We start from the raw sequence: 18,718 nt of genomic DNA, 5'->3' as shown, positions 1-18,718 counted from the left end.
CATACAGGAAACCCAAATTTCACGTGCGAGGCAAAGCCGAGCAGGTGAGAGGTATTTTCACGTACGAGGTGAAGCCGAGGACGGGAAAATGGAGCAAGTGTCGGAAAAAAAACTTTTGGTACGAGTTATGAACGATTCTTTTCATCACGACGCAAAAATACACACATGCAGAATAACATATCTCAGTAATATTAAAATAGTTAATACCACTTTTTATCATTGAAAATACACTTCACAACGTATAGTTTCATATTTGTAAATTATTTAGATACTTCGTCACTTACATTAATTAACTTAACATTTTGTAAATTGTACCAGTGTCTAAGATTTCTGTATTCCTCTTCTTATCTTTCCCGTGATTTATCCGGTGAAAGGTGAAGCTGTTAGACATACTTTGAGCAATTTCAAACATGCACTATGTTAAAAACAAAGCAAAACAAAACTAATGCCTGTTTCTGTATAGATTTAGATTTAGCAACAATAAGCGCAGCTGATTCTAATTATTAAATTAAACCTAACAAAACACTAGCGCGCGTAGTGAGTAAATTGAGAACTAATCGAGAGCGAGGGATTGTAAATTTAGAGCGAAGGAAAATCAGCTGATCGATTTTCCCTCGCCCTAAATTAGAGCTTGGGAAACGAATACTTTCATTGATGTCAGCAGTTATCGAATAGTTACTTTCGTTCCGGAGTAATGAAAAATATCTTTCATTTGGTACCAACCGCGTGTAATTCGGTCCAGTAGTATGGTCAGGCTAGCTGTCATAAGTTTTGCAAAAGTTGTTAAATATACAAGATTTGAGGTCCTAACATGTTAGTAGACTTGAGTGATGATTCCATGGGGTGACTCAAGGAGCCAAAGCATGTCCAATATTAAAGACGTAGATGAATACCTTTTAGAAGAATGTACATAATTCATATCTGTTGAAGAACATAAAATAGTATATGTATTCTGCAAAAGAAAGAATATAAAGGAATCCAGCAGTGAGTAGTCCTAAAAGTATGGATGATTTCTTCTGATCAATCATTTTGAAATACGTATATAGCCAACAGCAGAAATGTAAACAAAATAATCAAATGCAAAAAGTCATGTTACTTAAAAAAAATCACTTAAAAACACTCTTGACCCGTGAAAATTAAATTTTCAGGAGTTCAATTATCCAAATACAATACTATTATACAGGCCGTAATTTTTCAGGAAAAAACAAGAATGTGCACACACGTTTTTATTAATATGCTTTTGAAATGAAATGAATGTCAATAAATATTTGTTTATACATTCCTAACTTAAAAGATTGATATATTATTAAGAATTAAATTTACAATATTTTTAACACTAAACTAAAGCGTTTAAACAAATGTGTTTCTTTTGTTGTTGTAATTGAAAACAAGTTGTATGAAAAAGATACAAAACTTACATGTTTAATTTATCACAGATCCAGAGTTTACAATAATTCTACAATTACAATTCTAAATTTTAAATTCCACCATTTCACTTACTTAACTAAATAAGGTTATGTTTAGTTTGCAAAACAACAACTTATCACAATCGTGGATGATAAAATAAACTTTAAACATACTTAGTTACTTATTGAATGTAAAGAAAGCTTTTGTAGTGAACACTACAGTACCATTAACTTAAAGCTACTCTTAATAAAGTTATCTTTGATTTTAAAGTTTACAATTAAATTTTAATTCTACACCTACAGTCTGTTTTTCTTCTTGATGTTTCTCATTTCATTTGACTATTCTCAAATTTAGTATTTACCATAAATTTATCATGTATTACTTATAAAACAATATATACATGTATTTACAAGATTGCTTCAGACGTATATACAAGATGTACTTGAACAATACAAAAAGTTATGAAAATTTAAAAAATCGACAGTCCCGGAGTAGATCCTTGAGGAACGCCACACTTGGTTGAAGGCTTGACTAAGCCTTGGCTTTACCTCTCCGAGCTTTGATGTCAACCAAGCGAGGGTTGATGACGTCATCATCGTACGGTAGTGGTCCGGGGGGAGGCGGTCGAGGGTAGAACGGCTCGTCCGGGAAAGGGCGGCCCTGAAAAACAATTAGTATTAAATTAAAAGCTGACTCTATTAAACAATTATACTGTTAGCGAATTTTCCATGTGGAATTTCTGTCTTTAATTACAATAGTCATAAATGAATCGTAAATCGATGCCGCGTATTTAGGCTAGGCGGCGTCGGCTGGTATCGTCTGCTTAGGTCTCACTCGTGCAATGATCTACACATTTAGTGATTTCTATTGAGTGGCTAGTTACATTAGTATCGCAACTGATTACAATGGAGAATATTTTGTACATATCAAAATACGATCCGAAATAGAAAAACATGTTTTACTTTTCGAACAATACCCGACTTGTAATCGTTTATAAAACAAAAAAACTACTGCTCAAACCAATACAAAATTTGTGAAATATTAATTTTTCTACTAGGCCTATATATATGTGAGTTTAAGTTTTCACAACATTGTTTGTTAAGACTAAACATCTTCAAATAAAGCAAATAAATTTTTTATTGTTGTTTTTTCCATAGTTTTTTCCTACAGTTACCTAACAATGTACATGTTCTCTCACTGATTTGAGAAAGCAAAGTGGCCAATTCGCTCATCAGTGAGACAATGTTAACTTTGTCTCACTCTAATTACCTTGTCTCACCCCAGATTTGCAACGTGAAGGCACGAAATAGTGAGCGCGTAACATGCAGGCAACGTCTTATGCGCCCGAAATACGTTGGCAGCACTGGTTGTAAATCAGCTGGTCAGCTGTTGTACTGTTGTATTTATCACTTCACATTAAATTTTATATTAAAAGTTCACTTCTGTGTAAAAACAGGTTATGTTTCTTCACCAATTTATTTGTTTTATGGTAACTGTAGGAAAAGTATAATGTGCAACTCGAGTTCAAAGTACAATTGCCTCACTCGAGAAACCATTCCTCACTCGCCTACGGCTCGTGAGTAAGGATTTCTCTCGAGTGAGTCAATTGCTCACTTTTCTCACTAGTTGCACAAATAACTATTACTTGTTTGTTTTTATTTTTGTAAAACTTTTTTGTTAAGGACTGGGTAAAGAATTTCATCATTAAGCTGCAGCAACAACAGCTGTTTTCAAAAGGTACTGTACTTAGGTTGAGGGGCTAAATCAGTCCTATATTTCCTTCCTAGGAATAAAAGAGGCCCAATTCACACCGAACGGACGTCGGGCGGAGACGTGGCACGGACGTGGCGACGACATATGTCCGTTCCTCGCCTCCCCATGTAAACAAATTGGTCAATGCACACACAAGTGACGTGGCGCGGGCGGCCGCCCTCCCGTCTCCGCCACGTCGCTTCGGCGTCCCTCGTGGCGTATCGGAAGTGGCATGTCCGTAGCGCGCCCGTTGTTCGGTCTGCAAATATGTACTGTACTTACCAACCTTCTTGTGTATAGTGTGCTTGTACTTACCAACCTTGTTGTGTAGAGTTGTTTTTGTGTGTAGATTGTGAGTTGTTTCTTCACTATGCGAGACGAGATTGAATTTAATATCAAATTTTGTGAGGAAGTAGAACAATTCCCTTGTTTGTACTAATTAAGTTGACAGAAATTAACTAACACCATTGACATTATTAGATATAAGCAAAAACCCAAGCTTCTAGTCTACATACAGGTTGTATGTATCGCCACTGTACCGTCCCTACGGTGTGCATTGAACATGCCACGTCACTGCCACGTCTGTGCCTCGTCCGTGCCACGTTTCCGCCCGACGTCCGTTCGGTGTGAATTGGGCCAATGTTGAGGATATTAGCTGTATATTTTAATAGCTATTGCTATACAAGTCGTCCGCTGGTTTTGCTGAAGAAAATAGTCCTTATTAGCAAATATACTATTTTTTATCAAAATTTGCTAGTTTTTATCATTGTCTTATATTTTACAACTAAAATACCCCTTTATCGATATGTAGGAAATTTAAAATGTAAAAGAATTCAATTATGACATATGAATTTATAATTGTGTTGGCTGAGTAATACCATAGATAAAACATACTCCCGTAGGAAGTATGTTTTATCTATGGTGGTAATACACACATACATATATTTAACAGTGTAACAAATTGTCCGCTTTAGTAGAAAAACGAGAATAAAATCATTTACGAAATTTATGTTTTATTAATTATTTAACTTAAATTATGGTGCTGTGTGGTGAAAAATATAGTTCATCTTAACGGGCGAAAAGTGTATTCTGAAGATGGCTGGGAAATGTTTAGTAATCTATTGTGAATGATTTTTAGGCATAAGTAGTGTTTTAGGCGCTTATTAAATAAATGATTATCATCTTAAAATTCCATTATGAGGGAAACAATATGTATACAACAATATGTAATATGGTTAAATGCTTAATTTTGAGGAAAGGGGGGGGGGTGCTTGCAATTATGCTCCAGGGCACTTTAAACCTGGCTACGCCACTGGTAAACTTTAAATGAGGAACATTCCCTTGTTTTCAAAGAGGGTTAAAAATAAGTAAATAGTTTTTTGTAAATGGCCGCCATTTTCCAATATGGCAGTCAACTTAGTTTTTATTATGGAATACCATGTATTTTATGAGGTTTCGAATAGTAAATGAAAATATAAGACTTTTTTATTCTTGAGTAAATTTTGATATACTCAAACTGCAAAAATGATCCGATTTTGATTAAATTTGGTATAAACGTGTAAACCTACATATATTCAGACGAGTTCGCGAACCAGCATGATCGGACTATAGGAACCGGGGTTTATGGGTGTTTAATAGGGTAAAAATTGGTTTTTCCAATTTTTTACCCTAAAAACATACAAATTTGCAATTTCTTTTCAAACCATTTTTTAGAGCTTAAAAAAACAAATAATTTTGTATATTAAAGCTTTAATATGCACCTAATAGCTACGGAGAAAAAAAATTAAATTCCCATGTTATTCTTATAGAGAATGCGTAAACGGTTGTATTTTGCTTGTTTATGAACATATTTTGATTAAATTTCGAAAATGTATTAATTTCCAATGACAATTCGCGTAGTCTGCAGGTTTGCTGCAGCGCGGGTATTAAGGAAATATTTCAGATAAAATATAATCCGGCATAAATTGTTGAGCATTTGTACCTGTAAAAGTTCAAGCAAATTACCAACTGTTCAACTCATGGCTTGACATATATCGATGGGCTTTACGTCCACATGGCGTCGTTAATTGGCGCAATACGTTCACCCTGACAGTTTAATCGCGAGCTGTATGTTTCATTGCTGATCCCGTATCATATGGTGGCAAGTACTAGTGATGTTGGGTATATATGTGTCGGTGTTGGTGATGATGTTGGTAGCGGTCATCGCTCCACTACCCGAAGACTCTCCAGGGAAAACTCTCGAAAGATTTGTAGGCAATGAATACGTAGCAAGATACGTTGCGAAGGACAAAAATTACAAAGCAATTTTGAAGAGTTGGAGAGTCTCAGATCTACAGATAAATTTTTTGGAAAACTTCTTGATCCATACTTTTCGGCTGTCTGAAATCGATGGCGTCCTTCATATCGATGTCAACATTTGTTTCAACCAATTCTTTTTCTTGAACAAGAGCTTGGAGGATTGGACACGATTACACGAGCCGGTATACTACGAGCGCGATGCGAAGGAAAACCCGAGCAAGGGTATCAGGGTTATCACTTCTTTCGAGGTAAACGATAACATACTGAAATACAAGAGGATAGGATTATACTACATAAACTTATTTGAATTAATATATGAATTTGTGGTGTCTGCAGAATTTTCAAACGAGCAAGTGATATTGAACGTGGTTTTAAAGGTTTTCTTTGACAACAAGGGCGAGCGGACAAACAAGGAAACCCAGAGCACGCTGATATTGCCAAGGAAGAAGGAAGGTAAATGCTGAGTTGGATACAGGATATTACCAATAAACGGATTTTGTTTCATTTGTACGTATATTTTTCACATACCTGTAGAGCACTTACTTTAGTGTGGATAATTACATTTTACGGTGTGCCTTAAATAATATCCAGCTGTTGGCCCGTCCTACTTACGGGAATCGAGTAGTCAATTAAAACGGAATATAATGTTATTCGTTTTGAAATAAAGCCTGTAAATACTTTTAACTGCCCGATTTCGAGCAACAGGTGCACCACACCTGCCGGCGCGAATCACGTGATCTTTTCGTTTCTGCGCAGGTTGTTTTGTTCTTGGGATGTCTATAGTACTCTATAACAAGCGCGGTACGTACGGGCAAACTTTTTTTCGTCCGAGGATTTTTAATTTCTTTGTTTAATATGGGGTATTTGGCCACGAGAAATCGATTGAAGTAGGTCACAGGGCTGGGAAAATCCAGCTTCCGTCCTACAGGCCTTGAAAGTGCCCATGTTATCGTAAATGCGTTTTTGTAGCTGAAGTTAACAAAAACAGCTTATACAGGTTATTTTTATTGCCAAATCATTTGATTTTACGTGTTTACAAAAAATAACCGTATTGGTTAGATTGGAGCAAACGTTTTAATGAATAGTTATCAATGGCAAGTCTATTTATTTTATACTAAGCTATTAATGTTTTACTAAAAAACACACTTTATTACCCTCCCAGTCGCAGCAAACCTAGGTACTCGTTAAACCTAATGATTTACTGGATTTTGACTTTAGTCAGAGTTTCTAAGGATATTCCAATAACTAAACCAGCACCTAAAAATTATTAGCTCACAGCTTTTCTAAGTAAATTGGAGAGATTTGTTGGGCTGCAAACCTGAAGGTCGCTAGTTCAAACCTATTTGTTAGTGAGCTCTCAAAATTAAAGATCTAACGGGGTAAAAAAGTATCAACACAAGGGTTTCGACGATTTCTTCTGAAAAAAACTGCTTATAGCGTTAAAATTACGCAAAATAATCCAAATCCCCATTTATGGTCTCGTTGGTAGTACAAATAACATACCAGAGGGCCTGGAAAATCGGGCCTCAGCTTATCGATGGGGCCCCCGGGGCCCGCCAAAACCGCAGGGCCCGCTTCCTTGTTCCCAAAGGCCCCAGGACCTCCTGACCCTTGGTACACTCCAAATCCGGGGTTGTTGTAGCAGCAGTAGGACTTTCCTACGTCACAGCTTCCCTGAGGACCAAAAAATCTAGGATGAGTAAGGAATAAGATAACAATTATCACTGCAAAACGATCACTTACTTAGGGCTATTCTATTAAGATGTTTACTTGTGGTTCTTAAAATAAGGTGTAAGTCTTAAGTGTATGGTGTGCCTGATGAAACCTACACTATGACTTCTTGGCACCGCTAGAGAATTTAGAGCTATAAAACCTCTTGTTGTATTGAATTTTAACAAAATTAAATGTCTTAAACTTCTTGGTATTTCTGTGAGAGCCACATCAAATTGATAAAAACGCACACTGCACACGATCACTCGTGGGTCACCTTTGCCACCTCGTAGCATAAGCGAAACGTCTTGCATTGTCGGTTTTGTAAATTTGACACGGCTCTCACCGGAAAAGCAACAATAGAGGATTTTTTTTTTAAATATTATCTTAACTTATTTCAAAATTTTCAAAATATTCAATCACTTCGTTCCTTTTTACTTTTCCTTTTACTCTATTTATTGAGTTAGCAACAATATATAGTAACTACAACGATTGGTAGGTAACTAGTGCACCTGTTGCTCAAGTTCGAGCAATTGCAAAGTATTACAGGCGTTCAAAACTAATAACAGTCGTAATTTCCGATGAATTAAAAGAGTCAACTCAAAGATTATGTAATCAATCACTCCACTCCAGTTATCGAAACTAGAAACGAACTCACTCTGAAAACGAAAGCTCTTGTGTGTATCATGTGTTTACTATGAACAGCTGTAATCAACACAAATAATTCGTCAAGTAAACAAAATCTTTTCTTCATAAGAAATACATTGGGATTTTGATGGCCTGTGGGGCAAAGCCCGAGGACTTTTATTCCATGAATTGGTGCAAGGGGGTGTATTCACAAAAAATACTTCATTTTGACACATCGTTTGTAAAAATCCGTTCATTATTAACGGAGGAGTAGTTTTTCTTAGAAATCACCTTCACGTACTATATAAGGATTATAGTATAGTTAACAACGAATTATAGCTCAAATGGAAAACTTACAAACTGAAGACCTGGAGATTTGCAGTTGAAGGAGTTGACACACTTGCATGTGTCGAAGCTGGTAGGATCGCCGTTCTTGGGAGGTGGCGGACGCTCCCAGGAGGGTACAGGACCAGTTAGTACAGGGGTGCCTGGGGGTGGCGGACCTGGGGGCAGCTTGGGAGGTAGTTTTGGAGGCAGTGGAGGCGGCGGAGGCGGCAGACCAGGCCTGGGTCCAGGGTACTGGGTAGGAGGTCGTATAGGAGGCCGGTGAGGCAACTCGTTGGGTCCTCCTGGACCATTACCACCCTCAAATATCTCGTAACGTCCAAACTCACCCGGGTCGTCACTAAAACAAAACGGGTCCATTGTATGAATCCGAATCTGATAACAGAGTAAGGCACACAGCAATTGGAGACTTCAATCATTTTGGGCTGCTTTCAAAGACTTCGCAATATTTTTTAAGTCATTTGGTGAAAACCTCGTCAAATTTGTTTTAGAAGTGTCACCCATGATACGTCACGGCATCACCAGTGGCGAAGCTGAGACGAATGAATATCTGTAATATTGTATGTTACTGTTCTTTCACGATTGTTCACACTTTAAAAGCCAACAAGGTAGCTGTTATATTTTTAATCTCATTAATAATTCAGCTTGCATCAGGCAACCCACAGAATAAAGATTAGCCATCACTACGCACTATTCAGTGCTATTATGATTGAACTAGTACAGCCATAGCCTCCCCTGGTGCTATGGTACAGCACAAAGTTCAACAATGCAGGCATATGTGCTTTCTATTTGCAATGTAAATCGTAAATATAGTCCAACAACAAACGAAATTCTCTTCGAGTACAGTTTACCTACTTAGTCACCGTTCTAACCTTACAGCTACGCTACAAAACATCTTTTTTGGTACTTCAGTTATCAGAATGAAGAAACAATACCCAGTACTAAACAATGATGGTGCATGGAATGTAAGTTGAACAAGATAGAGGTTATGTAAGAAGGTTATTGTGTTTTTATAACACGGTTAATGTGTACTGCCTTACTCAGGCCATATAAAACCTAACTTTTAATATCACTGTATTTTTTATATTACTAAATATTGTTACGGGACGAAACCCTAAAGCCGATCCTATAAGAGAGCTAACATACACTCAGGTAGGGTTTCAGGGTTTACCTTAGTACATTTTTCCCTCCGGCTGACTGAAAGAGCGGTGCTGAGGTGGACGCCGAGGCCCTGTTCCCCTTGACCAAAGGTCTGGCCACTGTGTGTTCTCCTCTGAGGCCATCCCTGCCTCGGTTGTCTCCCCAGATCCAGCGGTCCTCGGCTCCCAACACCACCGTCAGGAGGCACCACGTCACCGCCACCTCTGGAAGTGACAGGCTTTGAGTGAAAGGGGATCTTCGATATAGGATCTAATCTAGGCTAAATAACTCCAAGTGACCTTGCTTTAGGCAGCAAATGTCTACTGGTACTAAGAGGGATCTGAACCCAGGATTTGACAGATGTCCTGTATATCTGACAAATATGAGCTATGACATGACTCCTTTAGCTTGTATATCTGCAATGCAGACTCATTACTGCAAAACATCAAACTAAGCTGTTAATCTACCACCTGTACAGAAAAGAAGGAACGAATCTGGACTTAGTCATATATGTATCAATAAATTGTGGTGCGTTCTTTTAGGTCTTCGTCTAAAATTTCTTAGTCTAAAATATCATTTGCAATACGTTGTAAGGCATCGAACTACATGAGGAAGTTTAATATGTTAAGGGAATATGGGGGATCAAAAAAAAGGTGTGATAAGAATTTGCCTAGTTACCTAATGTAGGCTTTGATTAACTAAACAATAACCCTGTAAATATACTTTAGAGTTGTATACATAATATTTTTACAATATACAAAATACTTAACATTTGATCAAGAATTAATAAAATATACATATCAAATTGAAGAAAAGACAGATTAGGCAGTATTATGACAGAAGGTTCCTCCATGAGGAGAGGCTAACACAATAAAAAATAAATATCTTAGAAATATCTTACTTATACAAATTAGGGCTTTTCTGCTTCTCCACTATTAGAATAAAACTCGATTAGCTTGCGTAAATATGTTTTGATTTCCCTATTCGTATTTGGGCTAAGCCTTCAACTCCTTCTACACCACAACATGGTGTGAAAGTGTAGTGGTGATCGTCCGCTACACTGAAGGCGTTACTTCTGCATTATAATCATAGCTTAAAGAGTAGACAATAATAGTTTAACAATTAAAATTAAAATCATTTCCATTTTAATTACTTAATGTGGATTCCTAAACATATTTACAATTAGTTTTGTGGCCCTAACATAGTTTTACATATGGATCAATTTATTTTTAAAACCATTTCGATTTCTGTTACATTTTGGGAATTTAGACTGTGAAACGTCAAGGCCCTTTATAGAAACCAAACTGTGGATGTTGCTAGCCAAGTGGTTAGTGTCTCCGACTTCGGAGCGGGAGCGACGGGTTCAATTCCCGCTTCATCCACAAAACTATAATGGGTTTGGACTGCTTTCCCCTAAAAGCGTATGAATTGGGTGCAACTGGCGTAGACACAAAAAAAAACGACTACGATTTGTTTCATCGACTCTAAAACTGGACCCCAAATAATTTCAAATCTTACCAAGAATGTGCAGTCATCGTAGGGAACGATAAATCAGTTTAATCCGATTTACTAGGTTTCGGTTGTATGATAATAGCGAATCTACATTCGAATGTAGATTAAACCAGGATTTTAAAATCAGGTTAAACGAGCTGTTGGCCCATCCTACGTACGGGAATCGAGTAGTCATTTAAAACTGAATATGATTCAGAACAGCTAGTTTACAAGTTGGTGGCCGATTCACACACACACTGGCTTTGAGTACAGTAGCTACATACCACTTTCTACTGCATCCTGCATACTATCACTTACCGTACCTTATTTTACCACCTTGGCCACTGAAACCTCTAAAATGATCCTGGCCTCCCGTTCTCTTCTATCCCCTGCCATTTCTGAGGAAGATACCAGTCTGAAGATGTCTTTCATTACTTAGTCTTCCAAGTGGTCGTCTACCTTGTAGTACTCCTTAGAATACACTTTTAAAAGTTGAAGTATCTTCTCTCCGCCATGCAAAGCCTGCCCAGCCCACCAGAGATCCGATCCTTTTGGTCTACTTTTGGAATGTACCCCTTTATTATTTTAAAGTGAAATAGTGTGTAGGCAAACTCTGACGATCAATATTTTTGTATACAAACAACTTGTAACATAAACATTTCAATGACAGTTAGAAACAAGCTGTTAGTTAAACCACCACTAAAACGACTTAAACTCGTCCATCGGCTGCTAGACTTTTTGAAAATTAAAACTTAATTTCTAAAAAACTGAAACCCTAAACTAAAATTATGGCTTCGACATTCCTAGTTCTCAAAATGATCTTTCTTTCAACACAAAAATCATGAAAATCCGTCAAGAGGTTGATTCAGAATCGCAAAATAAAAAAACCCTGTTACGTTTTAATTTTATAGATAGAATAGAAGATAGTAATAACCTAGTCAAACTAGAGGTAAACAAACAGCTGTTACATGTTTTTAACATCGGTGCTATTATACAAATTCAATGGCATAAGCCTCTGAGCTGAAAATTATTAATCCGAGTACTTTTAGCAGCTTTTTATGAAAATGTTCCCTTGTGGCTGGTTAAAACAATTTGTTCGTCATACTGCAGCAAAAACAGACGTTTTAATGCGTTGTGGGTTTGAAGTAGCTCTTTAACTCCCATAGGGAGTGAAAATCCCCTTTAGGCCCTAGGGAGTGTGGTAAAAGTCAGCTGTTCAACCTAATTAAATATACCATCGATATGTCTATTGAAGCTGTTGTAGTACGATTGTAAGCAATCATACGATTTTAATCGGTTGTAGCTTATTGTTGCATTATTTTTAATAGACATAGGCCTATCGATTATGTATTTAATTAGAAGTTGTATGCTATAATGTACGCTAAGACAATCGTAATAGACAAATGGTTTAATCACTAAAACAGCTTATTTCCATTAGCAAAATTTATCTCTATGCAAAGCTTTCTAACTTTGTTTGTTAAATAATTTTGCTATACCTATGACGAAAAATATAGTTCATCACAAGGGCAATTAGTGTCTTTTTAACCCTCGCTCTTTTTCCGGATGAAATATACGTGTATATAATGTGAACGGTGGTTTGCTAAAACACCTTTCTACTATTCAAAATATACTACTCATATTATGTTATACGTCGTTTCATGTGCAGGTTAGTTATTTATATTGTTTCACTAATAAAAGTAGTACCTTGTGTTGGTAAGTCTATGGTGATACTTTTAATTGAAACTAAGTTAGTGGTCGTCCAGTGGTCGAAAACTCGACCAAAAACATTTAATGTACTGGCTTCTCTATTTTCACCCCACGCTGTAAATAAAACATGTGATTGGAATTTCTTCCATTTGTTTAGATTTTCTGTTTATATTGCGTTGTTATTTTGTCACCAGAATGGCAACCCGTAAGGTCCATGTTAATTTTTCAATTTAAAATTCAATTTTTATGCTTATTTTAATTTATAAAGGGTTTCTGCACATCTACAGGAAAACGTGTTTCTAACAGTATGCGTAGATTTTGCCTATGATGCAAAAAGGTTTTTAAAGGAACATGCTTGCCTATTAATACATAGACCGTACCGGTACTTAATTTTCACGGTTATTAACTGTGCAAACAAGAGCACTTTATAAATAAAATTGATTTATTCAACTTTCTTTGTGGAAAATGTATTATGATGCTTAGTCACAACATAGTTTATTGTATTGCATAATCAATATATTGTTTATTGTTGAACTGAGGCGAACCAAAATTTGTATTATCAGGTGGTGATTATACACAGCGCGTAAGTCTATCTCTGACTAAACGTAGGAACATTATACGGTAAATGTGTGGACAGTTTTTGTTTGTATAAGATAGAGTTTACAATTACTTCTGGAATAGTTTTGTATACATATATTACTCCTTGTCCACCAAACATTATGGGAATCCAGAAAATATCATCTCCCAAAAACATTTGAACTATCTTATTTTCCATTTCAACTTCACAATTGATAATTTTAATTCATATATTGATTTACATAATCGAGTACATTCAAAAATCTTCCAACCAGCGTCTACTGAATTTCCTGTAGAGGAATTCATACGCCAATGCTTTCATTACTATACTCAGGGTATATCCCCTATACCATGCAACACAATCCGAACATATGAATCCCATGTCACACATCCATTACATACTTCAAGACATAACCTTCCATGTAAAATCCAGCAATTTCCCAATCCAACAGGACAAAGAGGATGAGTGAGCAGTGTAGAACTGCAGAAGGTCAGCTGTGTAAGGGACTTCCTGTAGGATGGACGGTGTCCAGCGTCCACGAACCACGACTGATGGACAAACAGGTCAAGGTAGTGTTGCGTTAAATCCACCAAGGACGATCAGCTGGCAAATTGTCAAGGACCTGGTCCGGTCCTTCTTGACCCAGAGTGTCAAGAAACGGACGAGTTGTTGAGAAACGATCACGGGGTTTCCCGAGTTGACAAGCTTCTTGCAGTGATAAACACTAGTAATCTTTGATAAGTTGAGTGATTACAGCACTCACTGCAAAAACCGACCAAGCAGATCCTACAGACTAAACAGTCGACTCATCAGAGAAAGATGATTTTACTTAGTAGTTTTAAGATAAGTCTGAGCTAAGTGAATATTGCAATTTCATCAATAGTTGGGTAGTTGAGTGGATAGTTCTCACATATGGAGATCCTCGATTTGATCCAGAAAATCGACAAAGTGGTTGAATGGTTTGAAATACCCTGGTTATCTGTCCTCTTCAAGCTTTGGTGGTCTTGACTAAGCAAACAAATAGTCTTTAACACTACTGATGCATCTCACTCAATTTTACATTCAACTTGCATTCATACTCAGAGTGAAATACGCGGACAAATTTATATATGTGGGCAAGTAACGAAAATGATCTAAGAATAAATGAGAGAAAACTTAATAATATTAAACCGCAAGGTCCGACGAGAAATGATAAAATTACTATAGAATTAAAATAGGAGTTCAGACGAAAATTATCTAAGAAGAAATGAGAGAAAACTTAATAATATTAAACTGCAACGTCCGACTAGAATTTATAAAATTACTATACAATCAAAATAGGAGTTAAAACCCGTAGTTACAATTTATATCACACTATTTCCGTGAGGTAGATAGATAGCCGCGTAAATAGTCCAACTATATGAACCAGGTATAGCCAATTTTTTATTCAAATATAACATGTTGTAATCATACCGTTAGATAGTAACAAGACCAGGGATGGACCGATCCCTTACAATAAACTTAAAAATTCTAAAGGCCTATGACTATAAAAATGTCGAAATATTATTTTCTGACACAACAATATCAAGACCAAAGGCCTTCAGTAGGATTCCCAGTAGTTTCCAGAGAGCACAGTGGTAGTTTCCTTGTGAAACAATTATCTCAAAAATGATAGGATACAGTCTGTCTCGGCTGTCTAACCTTTCCTGTTTCCTGGTCCGGGACTTGAAAATCATCAGCAGCACAGAACAATAATGATTCAATAACAGTTCTAATCTGTGCTATAGAGCGTCTAGCGATGTTAGGCATGTGGGGTTAAATATGACATTTGTCGCATCACATCAAAACGTAGATTTACAGCGAGACGAATGTATATTTGAGATATTTCAATTAAATACACTGAATTCACAAAATAATTACCTCTATTCGGGTTTAGCAACTGAAAATCTTAAGTTGACGAGTAAATATGAAACTACTTAGTTGGTGAACTATTCCAACAACTAGAATCAGACGTTTCATGAGAGAAAAGATGTATTGCAAATTGCAAAATAAATTTTTAACTGTACAAGCGCCTATAGTGACATCACTAGGGAAGTAAAGTGGCTCTTTTCGACCCAAACTACAGATTCACGACCGAGACGAAGACGAGGTCGGAAAATGAGCGAGAATTGAAAAGACACTTTTTAGCCCGTGCGATGAACTGTGTCTTTTCGTCACATTGCCTTATTTTTTTTACAAGAAACAGCTACAACCTATTAAATCAATCTATAAAAATTTGTTTTCTTTAACTTATCTCCCATTAAAATTCTTTTAATTGCAGAATATATTTAATGTTGTAGAGGAGAGTGTTATGTTTATGCAGCGTAATGAACTATGGAATTTAAACCTTTGGCTATTGACACAACAATATCAATACAATATTCAGTATCCAATAGTCAATGATAAAACGAAACCTTCACCAATTCACAAAATTGCAGTTTCACAGTATCTTATCCCAAAGGCGGAGGTTTTGGCCGTGGAAACGCGCAACAAAAAGTCCTCAATCAAACCTCAAGACAACAGATCATTTTGCAATCAAAGCGGCTATTGCGCCACCCAAATTGCTTCCTTTTAGACTCTACACAGGACCTAGACTGTGCGATTCTGTACAGCTTCGGCCTCCAGGAGCATAGAGACAATGAGGGGTCCCAGTATTGTATCTAGACTGAGTGAGGAAGGGGGTCGAATGGTAGGGGGGTAGTTCGAGGTATCAAAATGGCCATGTAATGTTAAATATTGCTAAAGTCTGGTACATTAAAATATTAAATTATGCCTAACATAGTTGATTGATACAACACATCAGGGTGCGTTTTTAAAAGAAGATGATTGTGAATGAGACAATGATGATACTTTGTGTCACTGACTAAGATCAGATATTTTAGACAGAACAATTTCTTGAATCATGATCATGAAGCTTTGACAGCTGAGGTCAGTTTCGAACCATAAAAACTTATAATAGGGTATTTTTTCATGATCGAGACTTGAATCTTCTGATCACTATTAGATCACAACATCCTCTAAGCTACCCAGCTTTATTAGATGTAAAGGCAACTAAGGCGTCTTGCAACCTTAAGATGAAGATGATTGTTCTTGTAGCTGAATGAATTGAATAACTGAACAAGCTATTTATTGACTATAATAAGTTTGTTTCTTTAGTCTGAACCATTTAGCGAAAGCTTAATGATCAAGCACAACTTGGCCCAGTTTCAAACAACCAAATAGCCTAATTTTCTCAGTACCAAACCGTCAGCTTTCAGAATCAAAGACACTAACCACCCGGCTAGTGAAATTGATGAAGCAACCTTAGCACAAACTTGTCTTGAACCTACTTGTGCACAATGAATTTTACTATCGAGTCCAAGTCCAAGTCCTGTTGACTCTGGCAACTTGCGCCACTTCTCTCGAAGCTCCTGCTCGCTAGGAGCATATACTTCTTGACAGCTGTGGGTCCAAGCCCTGGTAGCTCAGCTACGTGTCCAAGCTAGACGTCAACGTCGTGTTCACTTGTAGATCTGGGGGCGGAGCTGGGGGACATCCTCAGCAGTCAGCAACCCGGTCACTGATGTGCTCCCACGGAGAAACATCCGCCGCTTCTTCAAGTCTCGCTCGAAGACCGTCGATGAAGTCTCAGAGAGTTGTGAGGGCTGTAGAGTCCCTGATGACGGAGTACAGGGTGAATCTGTCACCTCACCGAGTCAACAATTTAGTCCGTAACTTTCTGTGTCTGTTTCCGTGTGGCTCATTGTTTACAAACATCGGTATCGGACCGGAGCGAAATTCGGAACTGGAGTGAAAGTGAGAGGTTACGGGAGCACTGGGCCTCTTGTGTAAGACTGCAGTGAGTGATCTGATATACAGGATGTGCAGAAGATAGGATAGCCTTCCTCTGAATTGGTTCTTACTTAACATTGAACATTTGAAGGAAACCGATGTCCTACATTTAAGTATACTATTGTTATATATTCCTTGAAAGTCATAGTTTTTTGTAACAATGTTACAGATTAAACAGACTTATCATCCTTTTAGATCGACTGAAGGTACTTCAAAAACGGATATATATAACCGATCCCCGATATCACACGGTGTGGAAATATTTGTAAAATGCTGCTGGTCCCCTTGTCAATATAAATAATGATAGCAAGCAGTTTAAAATTTACTCTACAATTATAAAGAAGCATTTACGCCCACGCACTAAATTGTTACAGTTCCAAATCGAAGCTACAGACCTCACAAGAGGGGTAGACATTTATTTGCACCATACAAAGGCAATATTTAAATTTAGCAAAATATCCAGTTTTATTTTCGAAATTTTCTTGGCTAAATCGATTAACAAGGTTACCATTGGGTGGTTTTAAGTTATAACTTATCTCTGCTGTATTTTAAAACGACGACTTATCGATTTAATTTGAGTCTTCAAACTCTAAATTTTGCTCACTGAACCCTCGTAATTTGCAAAGATTTAAAGGTTTAGCAACATTGCCAACAATTTAATATTTGTGTAAAAACTAACCTTAAAAATATGTTACCTCTTTGATGACTTACAGAAATTATCATACTGTACTTGCATTAAGCCATTAGACTTGAAAACAACACGAGAGTTTTATATGTATATAGTTTAAACCAAGCTATAGTGTTACAATGTTAGTCGTTTTTTACCACTTTTAGTATTATTTCAATTCATAGTGCAGTCTGACTGGGGGTTAAATTAAGAATCATGTATTAAATAAGTATGCATACCTATACGATTCAAATAATTCATTAACCAGCATCGTATTTTATAGTTTTTTAAAATTGTTTTGAAGACGATTAATTTCCAATAAGAAAATCCTTTTGTTATAGAGGCTATAAAAAACGATTACACTAAGTATAAGTAAATAAACAGGAATAAAATTTAATGCAGTATGATAGAATGTAGATAGATTTGTATTATTTATCTAGTTTCAGTGGTAGATTGTACTTTTTAAGCGCGTTCGAAAAAATATGATAATTTTTTTAATAACCATATTTTACACGTTTTATTGAATTTATCAAAATGATGTATCCCTCATAACTACACAGACTACTTTTACAAAAACACTAAACCATCTCCGATGCCACCAAATCTAAAGTTGATTAATAATTAACTAACTCTATTGTAACACTCGTGAAAGACTACATGATTGAGTTTCTAAACTGAAGACCTAGTAAACTAAATTGTATCCATCAACCACACAGTTTTAGACATAAAAAATCATCGGTAACAAATTCAATCTCAAAACAAATATATTACCAGATAAATTTAAAAATGTTCCGATTTTCTAATAAAATGTTATCTTTAAATGTCTGTATTACGGCATTTAATGGTATCCACACCAGGTAAGAACCCTTGGCTACTTACTAGATATCATGGCGCTGCTGGAGGTATCAATGAGGTATCGGTCCCCGATTAACCCCCCCCCCTCCCCCCCTGGAGGGGACCGTGACCCAGATATCCAGCCTTGTAGACCGGACGCGGGGGTGGTGCTATCCCTACCCTTTAACAAGTGAATCACTGCTGTATGGTATCAGGGGATTTCCCTGAATCGAGACAAAGTTTTAAGGTAAAAATTCCTAGTTTTACAGTTTAATATTTAGATAGTTTGGTAGATGAGAGGTTTCAGTGCTCAC

The 18,718-nt window shown here is 36.7% G+C and overlaps 2 protein-coding genes across 2 annotated transcripts in view; both read right to left on the bottom strand.

The window, feature by feature from the left end:
- The window catches only part of LOC128996423 (coiled-coil domain-containing protein 124), a 463,618-nt gene that overhangs the window by 69,585 nt on the left and 375,315 nt on the right, over positions 1-18,718 (bottom strand). The gene's annotated exons all lie outside the window — the stretch shown is intronic.
- LOC128996421 (cleavage and polyadenylation specificity factor subunit 6-like) lies at positions 1,369-18,469 on the bottom strand. Its single transcript, XM_054421745.1, has 5 exons — positions 18,450-18,469; positions 9,311-9,503; positions 8,152-8,479; positions 6,961-7,131; positions 1,369-2,067 (listed from the first exon to the last, which is right to left on the bottom strand). The coding sequence occupies exons 1-5, from the start codon at positions 18,457-18,459 to the stop codon at positions 1,939-1,941; spliced, it is 831 nt and encodes a 276-aa protein (XP_054277720.1). The 5' UTR covers positions 18,460-18,469; the 3' UTR covers positions 1,369-1,938.

The sequence above is a fragment of the Macrosteles quadrilineatus genome, unplaced genomic scaffold, assembly GCF_028750875.1.
Source record: "Macrosteles quadrilineatus isolate MER2022 unplaced genomic scaffold, UCM_ALF_1.0 Scaffold_6__1_contigs__length_79288215, whole genome shotgun sequence".
NCBI classification, from domain to species: domain Eukaryota; kingdom Metazoa; phylum Arthropoda; class Insecta; order Hemiptera; family Cicadellidae; genus Macrosteles; species Macrosteles quadrilineatus.
Note: the sequence above shows the minus strand (reverse complement) of the source record. Positions and strands in the feature narration are given on the sequence as shown.

Bases quoted from the DNA above. Each gene is read 5' to 3' on its own strand.
- LOC128996421 (XM_054421745.1), bottom strand. The intron at 8,480-9,310 runs GTAAACCCTGAA...GTTTTGTTTTAG, and splicing joins GGAGGGAAAAATGTACTAAG to TGACGACCCGGGTGAGTTTG. The intron at 7,132-8,151 runs GTAAGTTTTCCA...TTTGGTCCTCAG, and splicing joins AATCTCCAGGTCTTCAGTTT to GGAAGCTGTGACGTAGGAAA.